Source organism: Malania oleifera, chromosome 11, assembly GCF_029873635.1.
Source record: "Malania oleifera isolate guangnan ecotype guangnan chromosome 11, ASM2987363v1, whole genome shotgun sequence".
NCBI classification, from domain to species: Eukaryota; Viridiplantae; Streptophyta; class Magnoliopsida; order Santalales; family Ximeniaceae; genus Malania; species Malania oleifera.
The window spans coordinates 46,342,066-46,362,983 of record NC_080427.1 but is presented as its reverse complement, the minus strand read 5'-3'; the positions used below and the strand labels follow the sequence as shown (position 1 = coordinate 46,362,983).

At 36.5% G+C, this 20,918-nt stretch overlaps 1 protein-coding gene across 2 annotated transcripts; it reads right to left on the bottom strand.

Moving 5' to 3' along the window:
* Positions 1 to 7,094: 7,094 nt before the first annotated feature.
* Positions 7,095 to 20,138, bottom strand: LOC131168189 (uncharacterized). 2 transcript variants are annotated; one of them, XM_058127469.1, is made up of 11 exons: positions 19,728 to 20,138; positions 18,525 to 18,587; positions 18,285 to 18,379; positions 14,906 to 15,775; positions 14,616 to 14,715; positions 14,362 to 14,532; positions 13,468 to 14,253; positions 11,050 to 13,339; positions 10,882 to 10,950; positions 9,040 to 9,194; positions 7,095 to 7,719 (listed from the first exon to the last, which is right to left on the bottom strand). In XM_058127469.1, exons 1-11 carry the CDS (start codon positions 19,801 to 19,803, stop codon positions 7,382 to 7,384), a joined length of 5,013 nt encoding a protein of 1,670 aa, XP_057983452.1. In that variant the 5' UTR covers positions 19,804 to 20,138; the 3' UTR covers positions 7,095 to 7,381. The 2 variants fall into 2 exon arrangements, with proteins under 2 accessions (XP_057983452.1, XP_057983451.1); XM_058127468.1 differs by having other exon boundaries at positions 10,882 to 10,954; positions 11,054 to 13,339; positions 19,728 to 20,126.
* Between the last annotated feature and the right edge of the window lie 780 nt (positions 20,139 to 20,918).

Sequence of the window (20,918 nt, the reverse complement as noted above, 5' to 3'; positions counted from 1 at the left end):
TGGCTAAAGACTATGAAGATGCACAAGAACAGAAGGTTCAGAGTGCTCTCGGAGACATTGAGGAAACAAAAGTTTTGTCAGACATAACAGAACATATCCAAAATGCTCAGGAAGAGTTGGATAAACTTCTACATCGTGAAAAATGGACAGAGAATGAAGTCTCAGAGATTCAAAAGAGAATCAATAAAAGGCTTAATGAGGTAGAAGATCTCAAGGCTAAGAAACTAGCTAGTGCCGAAAAAATTCTTGCAAGAACCAGTAAGGGATCTGGAAGGGTTGGATCTGCAAGAGCAGGACCATCAAGTTATCGTGAAACAGTGTAAGTGAGTTTTCCAGAAGTTTCATCTTGGGATGTAAAACCAGTATGGCAGCCCCTAAGAATGGAACCACAACTGTGGGAGTGAAAGAAGTTATCTTTCAAGGAAATGCTCCAAACCACGGCAAAACAGCAGAAGTCTGTTTTAAATTATCCAGGCAGAATTCAAGAGGAATTCAAGCCAAGGAAAAGTGTTCTAGAGGGAGTACCCCGAAATGGAACAATCCTTAGGTTCAATTGCGAAAAGGATCCCCCAATTTCAATTGATTATTGGGCTATGGATATTAGATATCATATCCTTAGCAGAGGATCGAATCTTGGCCAATGGAGCAAGCATATAAATTTGCAGTAGCCACACTAAGAGGAAATGATGGAGATTTTTGGGAGATACTTCAAAGGAACTCAAATGTGAGTACCATTATCATAAACACCATCAAAACTTCAGATGAAGTAATTGTTATCATAGCAGATTTCCTCAAACAAAATTTTGTAGGATATTCATTAGTTGATAGAGGTGACGAGCTAGTTGAAAAATCCAGAATGGCTCTCACAAAGATTCGGATCTGTGACATGTGTTACTTTGAAGAGTATCTTTGTGAATTTCAATATTGGTATTATAAGCTCGGGCCACAAAATCAAGCATACGCGAAAGAAGTCTTCATCAACAAATTACCCGATAGTTGGCCAGAAGTAGTTAAACAAGTTGTTAAGCAGAGACTTGAGAGAGATACAGAAGTATCAGATACTCTCGGAGTTAGAGCTGAAATAGTAAGACAAATGATAAGACTTTACTATTGCAACGGCATATGTTTCAGGATGTGAGAAATATGCCTTATATGAATCCAGATTGTTGTCCCAAGACAAGTGGGGTAGCAGGGAGATATGGCTGTAACCAAAGACCAACTAGATACTCAGAACGAGTAGAAACTAGTTGTGCTAGAGGAGTTTGCCATAAGAAGATTAAATCATCCAAAGTCAAAGGAAAGACTTGGAAGAAATTTGGAAAAAGGAAGAGCTCTAGAAAAGGGCAGAAAAAACCCAGAGAAAAGATATCTTAGACCCAATAGGGTTAGAGAAGATGTCAATGAATCGTTCAAGAAGAAATATAGATGATATCCTAAGTGTCCGCAAGGAAAATCTCTAGAGAATTGTGACTGTTGTTGGTTTTATGTCAAGAAGGGTCATAAAGTTAATAATTGTCTAGAAGCTGAGAAGAGGAAGGGTAGCCTCAAAAGTATCTTGATGGAGAACTCTTCAGAATTTTTTTATGAACCAATTTGGGGAGAGGAGATAGACTCAAATGATGAGAGCATATATTCTATTTTCTCAGAATATTCCGAATCTGGAGATAAAGAAGAAGAAGATTCAGAAGATGAATCTCCTTTTAATCTTAAGTTAAGTCAGTTAAGACTAGCTATGATGAGAGTAGTAGATAAAGCACCAGAACTAGTGTCTCTAGTCGGAGAAGAAGAAGATCTAGTGCAAGCTGCATAAACTGAAATTCCTTCAGAAAGTAGGGATTGTCAGGAATGGAGGATGCCTCAAGCCAGTTGGGCTAAAGCATATCAAATCTCATGGATACCTTACAAAGAGACAGTAAAGGTAATCGAAAAGGAGGTAACGGCAAAAGTGTCCAGTACGGATGCAGGGACATTTATAGTTCCATTACTCACCACACAAGAAGTTCAAAGAGTAATGTATAAGAAGGCAAGATATGTCCACTATGGAATTATCCAGGTTGGGATAAATCAATTGGTAAGAAAAGGGCAAGATCTTCCTATCCTTATTACAGTTATGGACGAAAGTATCGGTAATTTTGGTAGGTCCTTACTAGAGGGAGCAAAGGCTAACTTACATTCAAGAGCATCCTGGATAAAAGTAATACCAGATTTACATGTTGATCTTCAAGATAAAAGTGTGGAGAAAACTCTTTAGACTAGAGTTAACATACAAGACTGGCAGAATATGTTAAAATGTAGCCCAGATAGGAGGTGCATCAAACTCATTACCAGATTATATTTGAAGTTCTATAACACAGGGAAACCAACCCTCAGAAGGGGAGTTAGTAGATTTACTCAATTCTTTGAGACAAATGAAACTGACTCAGTCAAAGGATTATAACCAGAAGTCGCAAATCCAAGAACACTAAGTTGGCCATAGATTTGGGTAACCCCAAGAACATAAAAGAGATTGAAAAATCTTTTGCTAGAGTCAATACGACAAGAGGCAAATAAATTAATTATAACCTCTAGGTGATTATACTCATAGTAAAGCAAGTGTATTTAGAGAGGAAGATATTAATTCAAAAACTAGGTCAGAAGGATCTCGACCATCTAAATTAAGACCTTCAAGTAGTAAAAGGGTAGTTGGTCATAGAAGCATAAGAATCTCTATCTATGCAAATGAAGAAGAAGACCAATCTCATATAGCATATATGGGAACATCCATTTTAAGTGCCAAAATCGAAGAATGGGCAACACTGGTAAACATTTATATCAGTAAGGTGGAATGTACAACTCTTATCGATACTGGATGTACGTCATCTTGCGCAAGAATTAGATTTCTAGAAGTGACTTGGGAATCAGAGAATCTTCAGGTTATAATTGGTAACAGTGCATTACTCCAAATAGGAGAAGTTGCCAAAAATGTGAAGATAAGAATGAATGGCAAAGATTATGAGGAGCAAATTCTTTGCTTAATTCCAGAATTACCAGATGATTTTATTTTGGGAAATAAATTCCTTAGGAAATATCAACCATTTACGATATTTTTAGAAGGAATAATCCTAGATAACCATTTCATCCCGAAGTCCTCAGGTACTATTATAAAGAATTATATGATAGTCGAGGAAGGAAGATCTGATTATTAGGAGAAACTTGATAATTGGAAGGAACTGATATCAGGAAGTATCATAAAGGTAAATCAGTCAGATGAAGAAAGTAATCTTAAAAAAATCAAGAAGATGCTTTCAGAAACTGGTCGGAGAATCCGCAGGCATTATGGCAGAAAGTCATGTCAGAAGCTGATATTGTGCTTAAAATTCCCTATACAATTATCAGAAGTAAAGGGATTAGTTATCCAAATGAAATGATAAAGGAATTTGAGAAGCAAATTCCAGAATTATTAAATTTGAGACTCATTAGGCACAGTACAAGTGAGCACAGGAGTGCTGCATTCATGGTAACAAATCATACCGAGCAAGTACGTGGAAAAGCCAGGATGGTTATTGATTATAGAGATCTGAATAGAGAAACAAGAGATGATGGGCATAATTTACCTAATCAGTAGTCTCTTAGAAATAAAATAAGAAGGGAGAAACCATCAGTTTATTCCAAATTCGATCTCAAATCAGGATATTGGTAGATAAAGGTCAAAGAAAGATCAGTAGCTCTTACAACCTTCACTACACCGATTGGGCTTTTTGAATGGTTAGTTTTGCCATTTGGATTAAAGAATGCCCCAAGAATTTTCCATAGAATGATGGATAAGGCTTTTGAAGGAATGACTGGATTTGTTGCAATTTACATTGATGATGTTCTAGTATTTAGTAAAAATATTAAGGACCACTTAGAACATTTGAGACAGGTGGCACAAGTGTTCAGAAAAGAAGGAATGGTTCTTTCCAAAAGAAAAACCATATGGATGCAATCTCAAATTGAATTTTTAGGTATAAAAATTCGAGGAAGTGAAGAGGAACTTCAGCCACATATAGAAGAAAGGTTATGTGAATTTCCTAATGAATTCAAATACAGAAGGCAGTGTCAAATCTTTCTAAAAGTATTGAATTACATTAGAAAATTTATTAAAAATTTGGCAGAAAATGCAGCACCAATTCAGAAAAAGGTTCTAGTAAAGAATCCTTGGAATTGGACTTTAAAGGATATTGAAGTAGTAAAAGCCTTAGAGAAAGAAACTCAGAATTTGCCAAAGTTAGAATATCCAGACGGCACAGAATTAGATATAATTCTAGAACCGATGCTTCTGATATAACATGAGAATGTGTTTTAAAAATCAGAAAGATTTATAAAGCAGAACACCTCAGTAGATATTGGAGTGGATGTTTTAATGGAGCAAAACTTAATTAACCAGTTCATGAAAAGGAGTTGTTGTCAGTCTTTAAAGGAATTAGAGCTAATGAACTTTTCTTGGGTAAACCATTCATCGTTAGAACAGATAGTTTTTATGTAAAGCACTTCATGGGAATTAAGTTAAAACGATGCATTCAAGCAAGATTTGTTAGATGGAGAAATGAGTTACAATATTACTCCTTTAATGTAGAACATATTAAGGGAAGAGATAATATTATTGCTGATAGTCTAACTAGATATTTGAATTCTTGCAGATCTAATGGCAAGCAATAGCAGCCATTTCAAATGTCCAATTTGTCAGGAAAGGCATAAGGTGGCAGATTGTCCAGTTGCTAGATTTGTTGACAAACAAAGACAGATAACTTTCAACTCTAGAAATGGAGAATGAAGTAGCAAAGAAAGAAGAAGCGTTTCTCAGAAGAGAGAACGTCCAGTTCCAATTCCGAAACAAAGCCAAATGAAGAAGGGAAGCTCATCTAGGAAAGATGAAAATCCCAGTCACAAGAGCCATATTCAGTGTTTCATTTGCAGTCAATATGGACATTACAGCACCCAGTGTGTCCAAAATCCTAGAACCAGGAGGGTAAAAGGAGAAGGCATACAGAAAAATGACTCAGTTGCCATCAACAAGAATGTTTCAGGATCCAGTAAGGATAAAGGAACAGTCGAAGTTGATTTGGTTATTGAAGATTTTCTGGAAAGGACTCCAGAAATCTCAAAGGAAAAAAGAAATTTGCTAGAAGGGATAATTAATAATCCAGCAATTCCAACAAATACATCTTTTTTAGTTGGTCTAAAAGAAATGGTCGAAATATTGGAAGAATTTAAAGTCATTATTTCAGAAAACTTCATAACTATGAACAGGGAAAGTACAACAGAATTCATTCACCAACAGATGAAGCTTAAAGTAGAAATGGATATCCAACTTAAGAAATACAACTTCACTACCAGAGCGATAGTGAGTATTTCGGAGTATCCTGAATTAAAACAATTTTGGATGAGGAGCAGATTGTGTATTCCGAAATTACACATTCCCAGAAATATTAACCCTAAATTGTTAATTGCAGTACAAAAGGCCTTAAGGACAGGAGAAGTCCAGTTTTTTGGATTCAGCAAAATGGGACAAGCTTTTGATTTCCTTCCATCAATGGTAAAACATGTGTTAAATTTCACTAATCCGAGACAGTTATGGTGGATTGGATACATTGAACCAATTGAGTTGAAATCAAAAAAAGTTTTGTTTTGAAATCTTTTTCTAAAAGATTGGAAGGACGAAGCAGTCTCAGATTTTCATGAAGAAGAACCAAACTGGGAGGATTTCCATAAACATAGGAAAATCTATGAATTGGTTTAAAATTTGTGGGGAATTTATCTTCTTGAAACAATGATGGCTTTGGATTGTATATTCTTCGCAGATCATGAAACTTTGATTGCTATTAAAGGAAAGTTCCTCCAGAAATTTGAAGAAGCAAATTTAGCAGAATTTGCAATTGAAGCAAAAAGAATAATTAATCAAATTAAAAATTGTGAGCATCATCTTCCTTCAATCCAGGCCATGAAAAGTGATCTTTAAATTGTACTTGCAGAGTTTGCAAGAATAGAGCACGATGAAGAAATCATTGGAACTTTGAAAGATCTCTGAAGGAGGACGAGATCTTTGTCAGATGTATGATTCAGATGATAGTCCAGGTGTCATCATATCCTAGGCCAGACTGAGCGGACTACTTAGAAGGGTCATATCAGACATTTGTCCAGAACCATATCATATCTCAGGCCTCGCCGAAAGGGCAATTCGTCGAGTCATATCAATTACTTTTGTATTTGTATTTTATGCTTTAGTCAAAAGTTACTTTATTAAAAGTTGTCGACATTTTGTTTTGTTTTGAAAAGGTGAGTAACAAAGCATGTGTTGTCCCCTCCTTTATTTAAAGTAGCTTTTACTTTATGTCGATATTGATTTGGCATCTACTTTTGAGAAAGCAAATTGTGCTTATTTATTAGTAGTGCTTGCCTATATAAAGGAGCTCCGACTCTTGTGTTCGAGGAGGGAAAAAGTCTATTTAGTTCCAAAACTCTCTCTCTTTCAGTCTTTCTTTCTATTCCAAACATTATTGTGTGAAAGTTAAAGCTCTAAAGAAGCCCAAGGAAGCTCATCGAAAGGAGCGTTCGTAGAGATTCCATTTAGACATCAAGCATAATAGTGAAATACAAAAGACTACTTGATATAACTTCATGCAGGATCGACGAGAAAGATCAAGAAAAAGTAATACACTTTTATTAATTAATTTTCCTTTTCTCTTTGTCACTCTAGTCTCCAATAAGAATTTGCGAGAACATATATATATAAACACCTCTTATTTTTTATTTGTAATCAACAATTAAAGGGCAGCCACCCCCTATCTTAAAATTCTTAATATTCATATTATAATGTTTGAAATATACTTACATATATATATATATATATATATATATATATATATAATATTCTAATAATATTAGAAAACAAAAAAAAACTTCTCATAAAATATTGTTATATAGTGTCTGAGAGCGTAAGTTTAGAAGCATAAATTTGAATATACAAAATTTTTTAAAATATGAATATATTTTTACTCTATTTATCAAAATCCATGTATATCCAAATGCTGGGTATAGAAAAAGAATTATTTTCCACAACTAAAACATACCATTAATGGCCCAAACATATCATTCCGATAAGCCATTTTATTGATCAGCTTCTTTCCTTCAAAATACATTTTTTGGGTAGACTTCCCAACCCTGGAATTAGCGTGTTTACACGATCATTTACCTCAACAGCTCTATACAAATCAAACATCTTCGATGGCTGCAGCAATGGGGAAAACTGGATATTTGAAGAATACAACACAGGAAGGATTTTACAACAGAAACTGTACATCTACTTCTACCGGGAGTGACAAGAAAGAAATTTACAGTTGAGAGATTGTACAACAGAGGGGGGCTAATCTTCAAGGCGCTGAATCTCACCCATCATGATTCTGTTACTGGAGACCTTGAAACCAAGGAGAGCAGGATCGATCTGCCTTCCCTTCTTCCCCTTCTTTTTCCCGCCTCCTCGCCCAGCTTGCCCGCCGCTGTCCGATTCCAATGCAGCCCCACTAGCTGCATCAGCCTCCAGAAGAACTGGTTTCTTGAGCATGTCAATAAACGAAGTCTCTGACACAGAAGCATCACTGCAAGAAGAAGCGCGTCGGAAATGAACATCCTTCCTGCTGGATGCTGCTTGAGTTTCAGGAATCCAGGTTGCCGCAGGATTTCCCCCAAACTCTTGCCTGCCTTCTGAAAATCAAAGCCCGCGATAGATTTAGTTAAACAAGAACAATCAAGGAGCTTACTTAGGCGCCCAACACCATAACCCAACTATTAGAGCCCAATCAATGAGGCCAAGCATTACTCATAAACCAAAAAGCAACATAGTTCGTTACAACAAACAGAATAAGGTAGAAAAGGAATGAATCGAATATTTGAATGGGAAGTCTGGCCAAATCAAGTAATATATTTGATTCCATTCCCTTGGTTTCCATTTCGTTTCTACATACCAAATGTGCACCAAGAAAAATCAAAAGGTTAAATGCAACAGAAATTATTTTAAAAAATCTTATTCATTATTAAGTTGTTCATTATTAAGGGTCTTTTTCGTATTATTACTATTTTCTATTTTCTATTTCTATTTCTATTTCTATTTCTCTATAGTGAATAAACAAATTATAAAATATGTTTGTTTACGTTGTCAATTTTTTATTTCTATTGTTAGTTATCAACTGTTCGGAAAAAAAAAAAATTAAAAACCAAATTTTATGATTTTCAGTTGTTTCGACAACTAGTTATCAAAATTTTAATATCAATAAATAGTTCTTTTGGATTAAATCATTCATTTTCTACATTTTTAAATTAAAATTAAAAGTAAATGATCATATTAAATATAATTAAAATAAATATATACATAAATTTCAAACAATAATAATAAAACCAATTACAATATAATTTTACTATTTTTCAGTCATCAATGTCATGCCCAATAAAATTTTCATTGTAAAGTAAATTTTGAAAGTATAGCGTTAAATAAAATAACTATGACAATTTTTATTTTTATTATAGTTTTTTTTTTTTTTTTTAAGTGTTACTTTGCAATTTTTTTTAATCATATTTCTTATAATATTATTCGATTTAAAGACAAAAATGAGCATTTTTCAATTAAATTATTAATTTATTTTAGTTTTGTAAATATTAACCAAATAAGTTTGCTAATTTCTGGTTTTTAGTTCCTGTTTCTAATTTTTTATTTTCGTTTCTGATTTTCGATTCAGTAATTTTTGACCGCGTTATCAAACAGCCCCTAAACTATTGATTTTTTTCATTTTCCTTGACAACCAAAGAAGAAAAGTAATTTCTAGATATTTTTCTCTTTTCTTCATTTTTCCTAGCTCCAAATGGAGCCTAAATGACTAACAGTACAAGCATAGAAAATAATAGGTAAAAATTCAAACATCCAACAGCTTTTTTTTTAGGGGGGGGGGGGGGGGAGAACAATTTCATCATTTCAAGTAGTTTGAATATCAAGCAAAAACACAGACAGCTTTAAAGGAGTTTAGAGGTTACCATCAAATGTTGCAAGGCTTATTGAACTTTTCTGCTTGACAATCGGAGCGGAAGGTGCCTGTTCTGACAAAACATCCTGGGAAGATAGAACTCGTGAGACCGGAGGGCGTTTGAGCAAAGATTTATCAGGCACTTTAGATGAGATCATGGACAGCCTGTCAGGGAAAGAAGATAGGATTGACATAAGAACTCAAGGGCTTCCCTCAGTCCAACAAAGAAAAGCCACACCACATTCAAAGAAAGCAATAGTGACCAAATAGATACTTTACATTTCAGCAATGGGGGAAACCATAATATAATCATGACAGAACCATTTAACTGCTATTTGTTGAATTAAGAGCAGATTACATTTTTTAATTCCATGTGTAAATTGCAAAATGCACTGGATTGGTTCACTTTCCAATGGTAAACTGTTTTAAACACAAATCTTGTCAGTTATTTCAAGTAACATTGAAGAACGTATCAAAAAGTTAGTTTTATGAGAGATCCCCAAATCACTTTTGAAGTTTATAATGAAGATGTTTAGGCTAATCACGATGCCACAACAGAATCAAAAAGATGAAATCCTAAACCTGTGCTCCTAAAAAACCTTAAGAAAAAAAATTACAGCTCAATTATGAAGGATCAAAAATTTATACATTCACCTCACCTCGTACGCAGAATGCAGCACATTTTCACATGAAAAATCAGAACTGACGACAGCATAAGTAAAATGAATGAGGTAATAAACATTTCAATATGTGAGCACCCTGGGCAGTAAAGAACTACATCATTAAAAGATCCATCACATGTAGTTCTTTAAAAGATTCATGTCACATTAAAGAATCAATATGATGTACATGAAACAATTCTCAATGCATGGAATATTAAGGGAAGCAATGATTCAAGTACAAGGCTCTAAAGTAGCAAAAGAGTAACTAGGAATAAACATGGATCAAATTTATGGAACGAAGGCATCTGGACTTATTTAAAATGAGTAATTGGGTGCCCAGGCAATCTTTTAAGCTAATACAGTTCTTCGTGGGTGCATGCTTTTTTTTTTAACTCTTTTTTTGGGAATCCTCATCCTTTCATGCCAGACACATGCCAAACCTAAAAAAAAATTGAACAGGCCTGTTTAACAAAGTTCAATATAAAAAGTAAACTCTTCCATGCAGCAGGATTTTCTTTTGAAAAATGGCGCCTTCAATCCACAAGGCTCCCTGCTTTGCAAGTGTAGGGAGAGGATTATCACAATATACATAGCATTACCCCTGCTTTATACACAGAGGTTGTTTCCTTGAACTTGAGAACCCATGACCAACCAGTCACAAAGGAGGAACCTTACTGTTGATCCAAGGCTCGCACTCACCACCATCATCCCATAAAAAGTGAACTCTTTCATGCAGCAGGATTTTCTTTTGAAAAATGGCACCTTCAATCCACCTTTCACCAGTCTCCCCACATGAAAACCAAACCACAACCGAACCCCTACCACCACTCCCCACAAAGGGCCATCCCCGAGCGACAAGGCTCTGCACTTTGCAAGTGTAGGTGGAGGATTATCACAATATACATAGCCTTACCCCTGCTTTATACAGAGTAGCCTTACCCATGTTTTATACAGAGAGACTGTTTCCTTGAACTTGAACCCATGACCAACCAGTCACAACGGAGTAACCTCACTGTTGATCCAAGGCTCACCCTCACCACCCCCATCCCCCCCCCCCAACCCAAAAACAAAAAGAAAGGGAAAAAAAAATACATGACAATATCGATTGATAGATTTCTATGATTGATAAAATTTCATAAGTGACTGCTGAAATCAATCTTGCATTGCAATACAATCACAAGAAACTTTACCTATCATCATAAATTTCTTCTGTCGATACTCTGTCTAATCCCATGTCATAACTGTATAAGCTGGCATTACTACCTGCACCATTTCCCAAGATATTAACACTCATATAAATGCAATAAAATCATGCCTTTCAGAGAAAAAGCAAAAAATAAAATCAAATAACAAGGTACCAACCAGTATTGCCCAAAGACGAATTCCTATTATGGGCATTAACATGCAGGTCCCCACACTCCACAGCAGCCTCTGGTCTGCCAGCCAAGTCTTCTGCAATCCCTGATATTGACCTACTCATAGGATTCTTGCTCTCAGACCCATGCTTCTTCCCCTTCTTTCCCTCTGAGAAGCTTTTATCCCCAGATGACATCCTAATCAAGCTAGAATCCAGATAGCTTGCCTGAGAATTATCATTTGCAATTGACACAAAAGGCTCATCTTCCATTAATGGTCCAGATTTAGATCTATGGGCAAATCTTTCACTGCTTTCTAATTTGTTAAATTGTTCGTTTACACCAGCATTAATCAAGCGATCTTGCAACAAGCTGCTTGAAGTAAAATTTTGGGGGCCTTCAGTAAAGGAGTTGTTTAAATCAACTTGCTGATCTGAAGAACAATTCAAAGGACGATCTAATGAGGTCGACTCAGGAAATAACCAATATGGTTCCCGCCTTTCATAAGATGAAGCAGGAAGGCGATGGTCGATGTCAGAATACTGTGCAGATTGAAGACCCAGTTTTTCGTGAAGCAAGTCTCTTAGAACTCGCTTTGAATTTTCCTCATCATCTCTGCTTGATGCCCAAAATTTTGATTCAACAGAAGGCACAGAAACTTTCAACTCCTTCTTCCGTTGCTCAACACCAAGATGCAGTTGTTCCATCTGAGCTCCTAACCAACTATTTCCCAAATGGCCATTGTTTCGATAGCTGCCACTCTCTAGTGCATCTGACAGAGGAGACTGGAAGTGGTCCAAAATTTGAGAGTTCCGAGAGGGGGGACCAGGACCCAATTTATCAGTGGAGTGCATATAAGGATGCCGTTCCTGAATGTCCAGGTGTTGCAAACGAGCATTCGAATTGTCCAACTTCATCCCAGGAAAACCAGCAGGAACAGGCTCATAAAATCCTCGCTGCTGTTGTTCCTGTAAAGCAAGATTCCAGTCATGAAGGTTCATTTGCTGCTGATAGGGAACCCTAGGCTGCTGCGGGTAAAAGTCTAAAGCATTAAACCCTGCTGACTGGGCCTGGTGATGACCAATGGGAGTCCTGCCAAACTGGCTGGTTTCATCAACTGACCAAACCCCACCAATACCCCTCTCTCCGTCCATTCCCATTTGCTGTCTCAATGCCATTGGCAACTGCTGAGCTGGCAACTGTTCTTGCTGGTAACGAAGTTGCTGCTCTGACGGAAGGGTATTCCCCTGCTTTGCCCGAGTTATAAGATCTACAATATCATTTTGCCGTCCTCGGTGCATCATCTGGCCAATTTGAGCTTGGATGAGCTGCTCTAGAGATGGATCAAGATGCCTTGAAGGATGGGAATTTTGCTGCAGTCCATTAAGTAGCTGCTTCCTTAATAAGACCTGATCAAGCAAGTTGTCCCCGGTAGGATCCATCTTTGACAACCCAAAAGCAGGTTCAGACACCTGCTGATGCAGCAACTGCTCAAGAAGAAACTGTTGTTGCTGCTGCTGTTGTTGTTGCTGTTGCTGCTGCTGCTGCTGCTGCTGCTGCTGCAATTTCATTTGCTGGTGACGAATTTGCTGCTGCAACTGACGCTGCTGTTGAAACTCTATCTGCTGTTGCTGTTGGAACTGAAGTTCCAAAATATGCTCCAAATCTGGGACTGGACGATGGAGTGATTGCTGGACAACAGCGTTCTTGTTTTCAGAAAGAGCATAACCTGGATATTGCTCTACACCTAATCCACCATAATGTGAAGTGGGATTAGGAGACAAATGGCTCTGCAGTTGAAACTGTTCATTTTGCAATTTTTGTGAGATCAGATGCTCTCTCAGGTCAAAACCATTATATTCTTGCTCCATACGAGACAAACGTTGAGCATCAATTGCAGCTGGGTGTAAGTTGGAATTTGAAAGTATATTCCTTCTATAATCGTCAGACCAAGTCTCTGCAACAAAAGGTTGATCAGCCAAAGCACTAAATGAGCTGTGACCAGCAAAAGCAGCATCTCTTTCAAGTAGGGGGTCCATTGAATGGCCTGGATCACCAATACTTGAAGGCACACTAGATGACTGAGTGTGTCTCAAATTATTGCCTCTGAGCTCAGACATCAACAAGCCAAAAGGATGCAATTCATTATCCTTACGGGCAGGCATGTTAGTTTCAGTAAATTCATTTGCAGAAGGGTGACTAGTGGAACTGAAAAATGAATCATCGAAGTTAGCAGCAGGTCTATTTACAGGATTACTCCTACTACTACCAGGCCTTCCAGGAAAGACAATTTCTGCATCAGATAATAAGAAAAGCAATTAGATTGGTATCATAAAAAATTTGATTGGTAGTGTCTACGTGCTATGTATCTACAAATGTAAATTATTAAAAATATCAACTCGAGGTATCAAAATAACATACCCTCATCTTGTACAACAAAATTTTGTACAGCTTGGTCCTCAGAATATGGGAGTTTAGTTTGAGATTCATGTTTAGGTACTGCAGGCAGACCACCACCACAGGCAGTAGAATCCCACTGCTGATCATTTCTGAGAGCCAACCCCTTAAACTCAACAACAGAAGCAGAAGTAGGTATACTCTCTTCCAGGCTGCCACCAAAAGAAACAGAAGATTCAAAATTTGTATTTGGATTGGTGCTGGAGGCAGATTCAGCTTTGATTTTCAAATGTGGCATAACTTCGCCAAGTTCTTGAAAAGGTGATCCCTCAGGTGCATCAGACAAACGAACTGGCAAATCAGTACTGAAAAAGCCTTGCTCAAACCATGAAATGATGTCAATCCCCAGAAATGGCCCCTGAATTGCCCCTTGAGGATCACGATAAAACAAACTCAACTCCTCAGGCAGGCTAACCCTACCAAGTAGATATGATTCATCTTTGAAAAGATGATCATTACTTGGAGCTTGATTTAGAGATTGAAAATCAAAAAGAGAACTTGAATCATCTGGAAGCTGAGTAAAAGAAGTGGCTAATTTGATTCCTTCTGATTTAAGGACGTTTGGAAAAGCAGAATCCAATTCCTGATCTTCAAATGTTTTCACTTCAGCAACATTATTGATTGAACCACCAACCTCTCTGGCACTTTTGAAATCATAACTCTTGGCAATACCTGGTATCAGACCCTCAGTTGCCACCACACCAACTGGTGGTGTTAATCTATGTTCACCTTCTTTGTAGGTACCAGTTACTGAGAAAAAAGTTCACAAGAAATAAATATATGACGAATGGAGATTGTAAAATATTACTATTTTAAAATCAGTAAAACAACAATGATCCAAGGTTGCATACAACTTACCCTCAACCATACCCATAGGTGAATTAGAAGTATCCAATCCCTCAGAACCTGGACCTTGACAAGCACCATTTACAGAAGCCTTCCCAAATGATTCAAAAGTTTCTTCATAATTCATTGAAGAACTCTTCTGGGAATTCTGCTTCCGCTCATTTAACGACACATCACTGACACCTGCAGAAATTACAAACTCCAAATCAGAAGCCAAAATGCTATAAATTGATCATACAAAATCCAAAAATCTACACCTCAATTACCTGTTGCATTTTCACCTAATCCCCCACTTCTGCTCTTAAATGAATTGTGGATGACTTCGCTGTTAGTGATTTTCCCCTTCCATATATCTCCAAGGACAGCCTGCAAGCATCACACCATTCAATAGAAACGTAAAAATGACCAAATCATATCACAAGCCACTAACAAAAGTAATTCCACACCCACCTCCCCGCCCACCCCCCCCCCCCTCTTTCCCCTTCTCTCTCCTCCCCTACACCCATACACAAAGCAAACACAAACACATATGAAAGAGATTGCACATATTTGGTACCTCTTCTTCAGCACCAGGTGCAGCAAAAGCCAATGGCTCAACAAAGGCCACTTGTGTTATTGGAGATAATTGTTCCATCCCATCAGGCACTGTATCAAAGACCGGAAGGATTTTTTGCTTACGGTAAATGTCAAGAAGTTTTCCCCTTGGATAGCAATATGTATCAGCGGAGAAGCCATATTTCCCAAATAAATTATCATTCTTATCTATAGCAACAGAACCAATAGGGCTTGCAGAGGAAGGCCTGCCAATTTGTAGGCTTCCATTGATATTTGACCTTCCTCGTCCAGGCGCGAATCGCACACTTGAAACTTCCACCCGTCCTCTCTCCAATCCAAAGCCTGGTGCGGCACGATATGTTGCTGATCCACTTGATTGAACTTCCATCCGATGACGTGGCCGCCATTTATCACGAGAATCAGTGTCACGCTCAGAAGTTGTGCGGTTTCCACCAACAAAAGGCTGTTTTTCAGTGTGATTATCTTCCTTCTCAACATCCGTCCTCCTCTCAGTTCTAGAATCCTTCTCTCTATCTTCAGGACCCCATCTTGACGACCACTTGTTGTCGCGCCGTGTTTCATGCGCAGAACTACGGTTACTGCTATCATGCCAGCGATCAGAAGATGCAGCTCTATTCTCAGAAATTTCCCTAGTCGAAATGGCATCAACACGACGATCTTCTTTTCTGCGATCTCTTCTACTAAGTAAACCTGTCTCCCTCTCCTCTTCACGCCAGCGGCGACCACTTTCAACTTCAGATCCAGTCCTCCTCCAGTCTTTCTTGTCCTGAGATCCATCTAAACGCCAAGCCTCTTTCTGATTGGAATCGGTGGAGCTTCCATGGGGCAACGAATTCGGTGCACGTAATTCCTGCCATTTTTTATTTCTTGTAAAAATTGCACTAAGATAGCTACAGATGACAAAGCTAAGACAAACAGACGATGCATTTGATGAAGGACAACAATTAAATAGACTCTAGTAAGCAGTTCAAGAGAAATCTATACATGCCCAACTATATTTCCTTAGTCAACATTTTAACCAAAAAATAAAAAATAAATAACACATGCAGCTTCACAACCATATGATACACTTTTAGAATAAGTCAAAAAGTAAATGAAATCCACAGCAACGGTCAATCAGAAGAAACATTTGAATTCATTATATTGAATTCTTTTTTAGAAGTTATTGTGTGTGTGAGCACGCGAGAGAGAGAGAGAGAGAGGGGGGGGGGTGTTAAGTGGTTTATGGATCAAACATGACCAATGTTAAACAAATGTAGCACAAAAAATAACAAAGAAGATAGCAACATGAGAATTTTTCCTTGCTTCAATCCAGCATTAGAAATATTCATATATGAACATTAGTAAACAAGTTAGGAAAGAAATAGACCATGTTCACAACTTCACATTCATCAAAAACTGCCTACATCATGGCTTTCATACACTATTTATAAGAAAGCCTCTAAACACACGAAATTACGCACATACCACTAAAACTACATTGCATTACAAACGTACCCCTTAAAATACACAATTATTACAAGCAATCCCCCAACATAAATAATCCAAATACAAGCAAACTGCACACACATACAAACAACTAACTAAGCACATTTGGGTTTCGGACCCAATGAACCTTTCACCCTATTCTTTGACATAGGCCTCCTAACTGGGTCAAAATGATCCACCCAAATAGCCACTTGTCCTACATCAATACCTCATTAATCATGCTTCTCAATATATTAAATTTCCTCTAAACTAAATAAAAATCTGATCAGACAAATAAAGCCACTTGTCACATGCATATCACATAAATCAATGGGCAACGATGACTAGGGGACAAGAAAAATATCTAAGCAATGATATTGAATGATTTCCTAATAAATGACTATGGCCCATACCAAGGGAGAAATGCCCGGTATTTTTTATAAAATTTGGAAACAGCCCATGCTCATCAAGATTTTAAACAAAAAAAAAAACTAAAGAATAGCTACTGCTCGTCAAGCTTTTAAACAAAAATATTTTTTTCTCTTCTCATTAAAATTCACAACTTTATCAAACCAATTCACCAAAATGTCAAAAAACCACCAAGAAAATTTACAAAAAGCAATATGATCTGGATTCCAACGCATAAAACAAGAAATATATCTTAGAACTTGCAGTAGGCTTTAGAACAAATATAAGATTTTGCACTTTGTATTTAGGAACTACAGATATAGAAACAAGGTGGCAGTAAAATTCTGTAATGTGATAAACTAAGAAAATTACAAGCACAGCATGGATAATCTAAAAATAGAACTTCAGCCAAGATGAAGTTGGCACTGAACATCTAAAAATAAATGTAAGATATCAATAAAACTTGGACTATAACAGCTTGATTTATACATGACGCATTAATGAGGCTGTGTGGCGGAATGAATATTTCCACCTTGCAAGTAACCACACAGATATAAGAAAAACCAGTGGGTTCATCATGACATCATGTCATTCTTGAACAAATATTGTACGATTATGCATTCCATGTCGAACCGAAATCTATTGCATTTAACCCAAGCAGTTGGGCTTCGTTAGTATTTATCCCAACAAATTGTAATTAGTAAAACAACCACCACTCTGCTCTTGACAGAAATTTAGGACCGCTAAACTCATAATAGAAATATATATATATATATATATATATAATGAGCAGGATATATATATATATATATATATATATATATGAAGTCGTCTTCTCTTTTCTCCTGGAATTTTCACAGTATAATTTCATCAAGTTGAGCCATAACAACAATCTCACTTAATCACACCCAAAATATGCAAAAAACATCTTGAATGGCAATTTTTTAAAGCCTATTCAGAGTCCCAGACCAATGTTTTAAAATACTCAATTCAAAGCAAGGCATATGTAAAACACCTTGCAGCTCAATCTAAAATACCAAATCCCAAAAAGGCTATAACATATTACAAGCTGAGGCTTGCGCCTTAATACAAAAAGCACATCTTCTGCACCTTTTTAGTTTAGGCTTACACATTTTGAGTGTGTGATTATCATATTATATTTGGCTAAAAAATTTAACAACCCATGTATAGGAAAGGAATATCGCAGTATGAATTGATTTCTAAAAATCTTGAACCTTAGTCTTTCCAAAATAATTGAAAGTTGTATCTTAGATCTTAAAAAAGATGTGCGCTTTATAACGTTATAGCTATCTCTTGTCATGACTCATAACATAACAAGAAAATAATTGTTAACTAAATATCAGAACACTGTTCTTGAAACTATACCCATACTGCTCCCAACTATTTGTGATATTGTGACGTGGAAAAACAAAAAACAATTAATTAAAGTACTGGCAGATCAAAAGAGTTTCAGAATTTTATACCACTGGTGGCCCAGTTACTAATGTCTTAGTCTCTGTCAGTTTCAAATTTAGCCATTGCGGAGATAGAGGTATGCTGCTATCTGTTGTTACTTGATCTGTAATTAAAAAAAAATGTAAAAAAGGATTAACAGCAGCTCTATTGTCCAGTACACATAAGCATTCAAGAAAGATAAGTATTCACGCTGTTAAATTGTAGAAGTTGCCCTATTCTACAAGCTTCAAATGCAAAAATACAATTACCTTTTGAATCATCAAGCAATCCCATGGCCACTTTATCCTCGCCATGTCCTCCCAAGGCTTCACCTAATTAGAACAAAGCCAAAACAAGTCAAAAGAAGTAAATAATCTAGTTCCCTTATAGATCACAAGATCCAGACAATTGAAAAGAAAGAGCAAAGATCCAAAAAAATATAGAGTTCATACAAAAAGGAAAAATATGCTACAACACTTCCAAGTTGCAACTGTATGACGTCAAAATACAGGCAAAATAACTAAAAAAAAAGTTTCTCAACAAATTGTAGAACCCTGTTACTATAAAAAACATCAGTTAATTCAAAACGCATTCCCTCTGTTGCATCAGCTGGCATGAACTGGGATAATAGCTTAGATCCTGAGAATCAAAGCAAATCTTACTAAATGAATTAGGACATCCTAAGAATCACTGCAAACCAGATTAGCAAGATAAGCCTCAACAAATAGTACAGCTGAACATTGACCCAAAGCATGTCAGCAACCAAATGAAAATGACAAAAATACAGTCGCAATAACCATATGCTCAAATCCAGAATTAGAGATTTGAATATGCAAAAAAACAATTACTTAAAAAAAAAAAACGCAGACCCTTTGCCCTCTAGTGCACTGACTAGATCAAACATGGATTTTTTTATATAGATGATAAAAGCAACATATTGATAGATCATTCATTGATCTCATGTTCAACCATAACATTAACGGGGCAAAATATGCAAAAAAAAAAAAAAAAAGATATCAAGAAGAACTGGATGAGTTAGGGAATTTCAAATCTCAAGTATCGGCAAACCTCCTAGTGTGTGGACCATGCAAGTATCACATAAAAATCGAAAAAGGTATCGTGGCAACAGACACGATCTCCAAAGAAAGGAATAAAAAAAAAACCCTAACAGTAAAAATTAAACATCGTAACAACAAAATTAAGCTAGCAGCCGCCCCTAAACCCTATCCAACGATCAATACAGCCAAAAACCTGAGAAAATCACAAAGAAAAACGAAAAAACAGAACGAGAAAAAAGAACATGATAAATCTCCCACCAATCACAACTACGATGGTTAAGATACCACAGATCGAGCAGATGCGACATAAATTTTATAACCACCAACCGCAAGCGAGCCACAAAATTGAAAAATTACCGATAGCAGAATGCCACGGGAAAAAATAAATTAAAATTTTAAAAATCCAATAAATACCTTTGACGGAGCACTGTTCATTCCCCGACTTCAGGGAGAGGATATCGTCCGGCAGATCGAGCTTGCTGTCGGCCATATTCTTCCAGAACAATTGCACGAATTTCACAAATAGATCGGCGCGCAAACAAAACACTCCAATTGTAACAGACCGAAACCAGAGAGGGAGAGAGAGAGAGAGAGAGAACCCGCGCTCTGAAAAACAAATGAAGCAGAAGCAGAGACGGAGGATGATGCAGAGTTGAGATCGAGAGAGAGAGAAGGAGAGGGTTTTAGGGTTTGAAGGATTGCAGTGGCTCGAAGATAGAGAGAGAGAGAGAGAGAGCAAAAGAGAGGGGGGGGGAGGAGGAGAGAGAGAGAGGCTAGGGTGGGTGAGGGTTTGGGTGTGTTGATCAGAACAGGCAGAGCGAGTGTGATTTTTAATAGCTCCGGAAATCTTTATAGGTAATGTTTTATAAAAATATATTTTATTTTTAAAAAATCAAATTTCAAAATAAATTATTTTTTTAATAAAAACGGATAATCAATTCGCTGGTGCACCCGTGGAATGAGCGACCAATCGCAGCGCGACACCTAAGGCAGTGAGAATGAAATGACATTTTCACCCCCTTGGGACTTTCTAGGTGTGCCATTAGAAATGATGGGGAGGATCAATGGGCTTATGCCCATATCATCATTAATTAGTATTTTTGTGCAATAAAAATTTTATAAGAAATTTATAATAATCAACCCATTTTTAACCACTCTTAAAAATTTACATTTTTAACATAGTGATTCGTCTCTCTGATCTAATATAAGAGAATAAGTTCGAATTTTTGAATATAGAGGATGTTCTAATTTAAATGTTAGCCATGTTACAATTTATTTATCTACTCATTTTGAGATAATTATACAAAATTATTTTGCCTAAAAAAAAGTATGTTAATAATTTATTTTATTTGATTAGTGATGAAGTATATTTTATAATACGTATTTATGATATTCAGTTTGTCGCCTCGAGTATAGTGTAGAATTCCTTTTATTGCGAAAATTTGATCACATCATTTATTACGCACGGAAAGTTTCTATTTGTTTTATATATAATTTAAATTATAATTTATTTGTAGGTCACTTCATTTAATTTCTAATTAGTTGACTGTCATTATACTAATTCTTGTTTAATCGTATGAACTTTAGGGTGGCTAGAGTCTAAAG

Excerpts from the sequence above, each read along its gene's own strand:
- LOC131168189 (XM_058127469.1), bottom strand. The coding sequence starts at position 19,803 with ATGGCCGACAGCAAGCTCGATCTGCCGGACGATATCCTCTCCCTGAAG. Across the intron at positions 18,588-19,727 it reads TGAACAGTGCTCCGTCAAAG|GTGAAGCCTTGGGAGGACAT; the intron begins GTATTTATTGGA and ends TGTTCTAATTAG. Across the intron at positions 15,776-18,284 it reads TAGTAACTGGGCCACCAGTG|GAATTACGTGCACCGAATTC; the intron begins GTATAAAATTCT and ends AAAAAATGGCAG.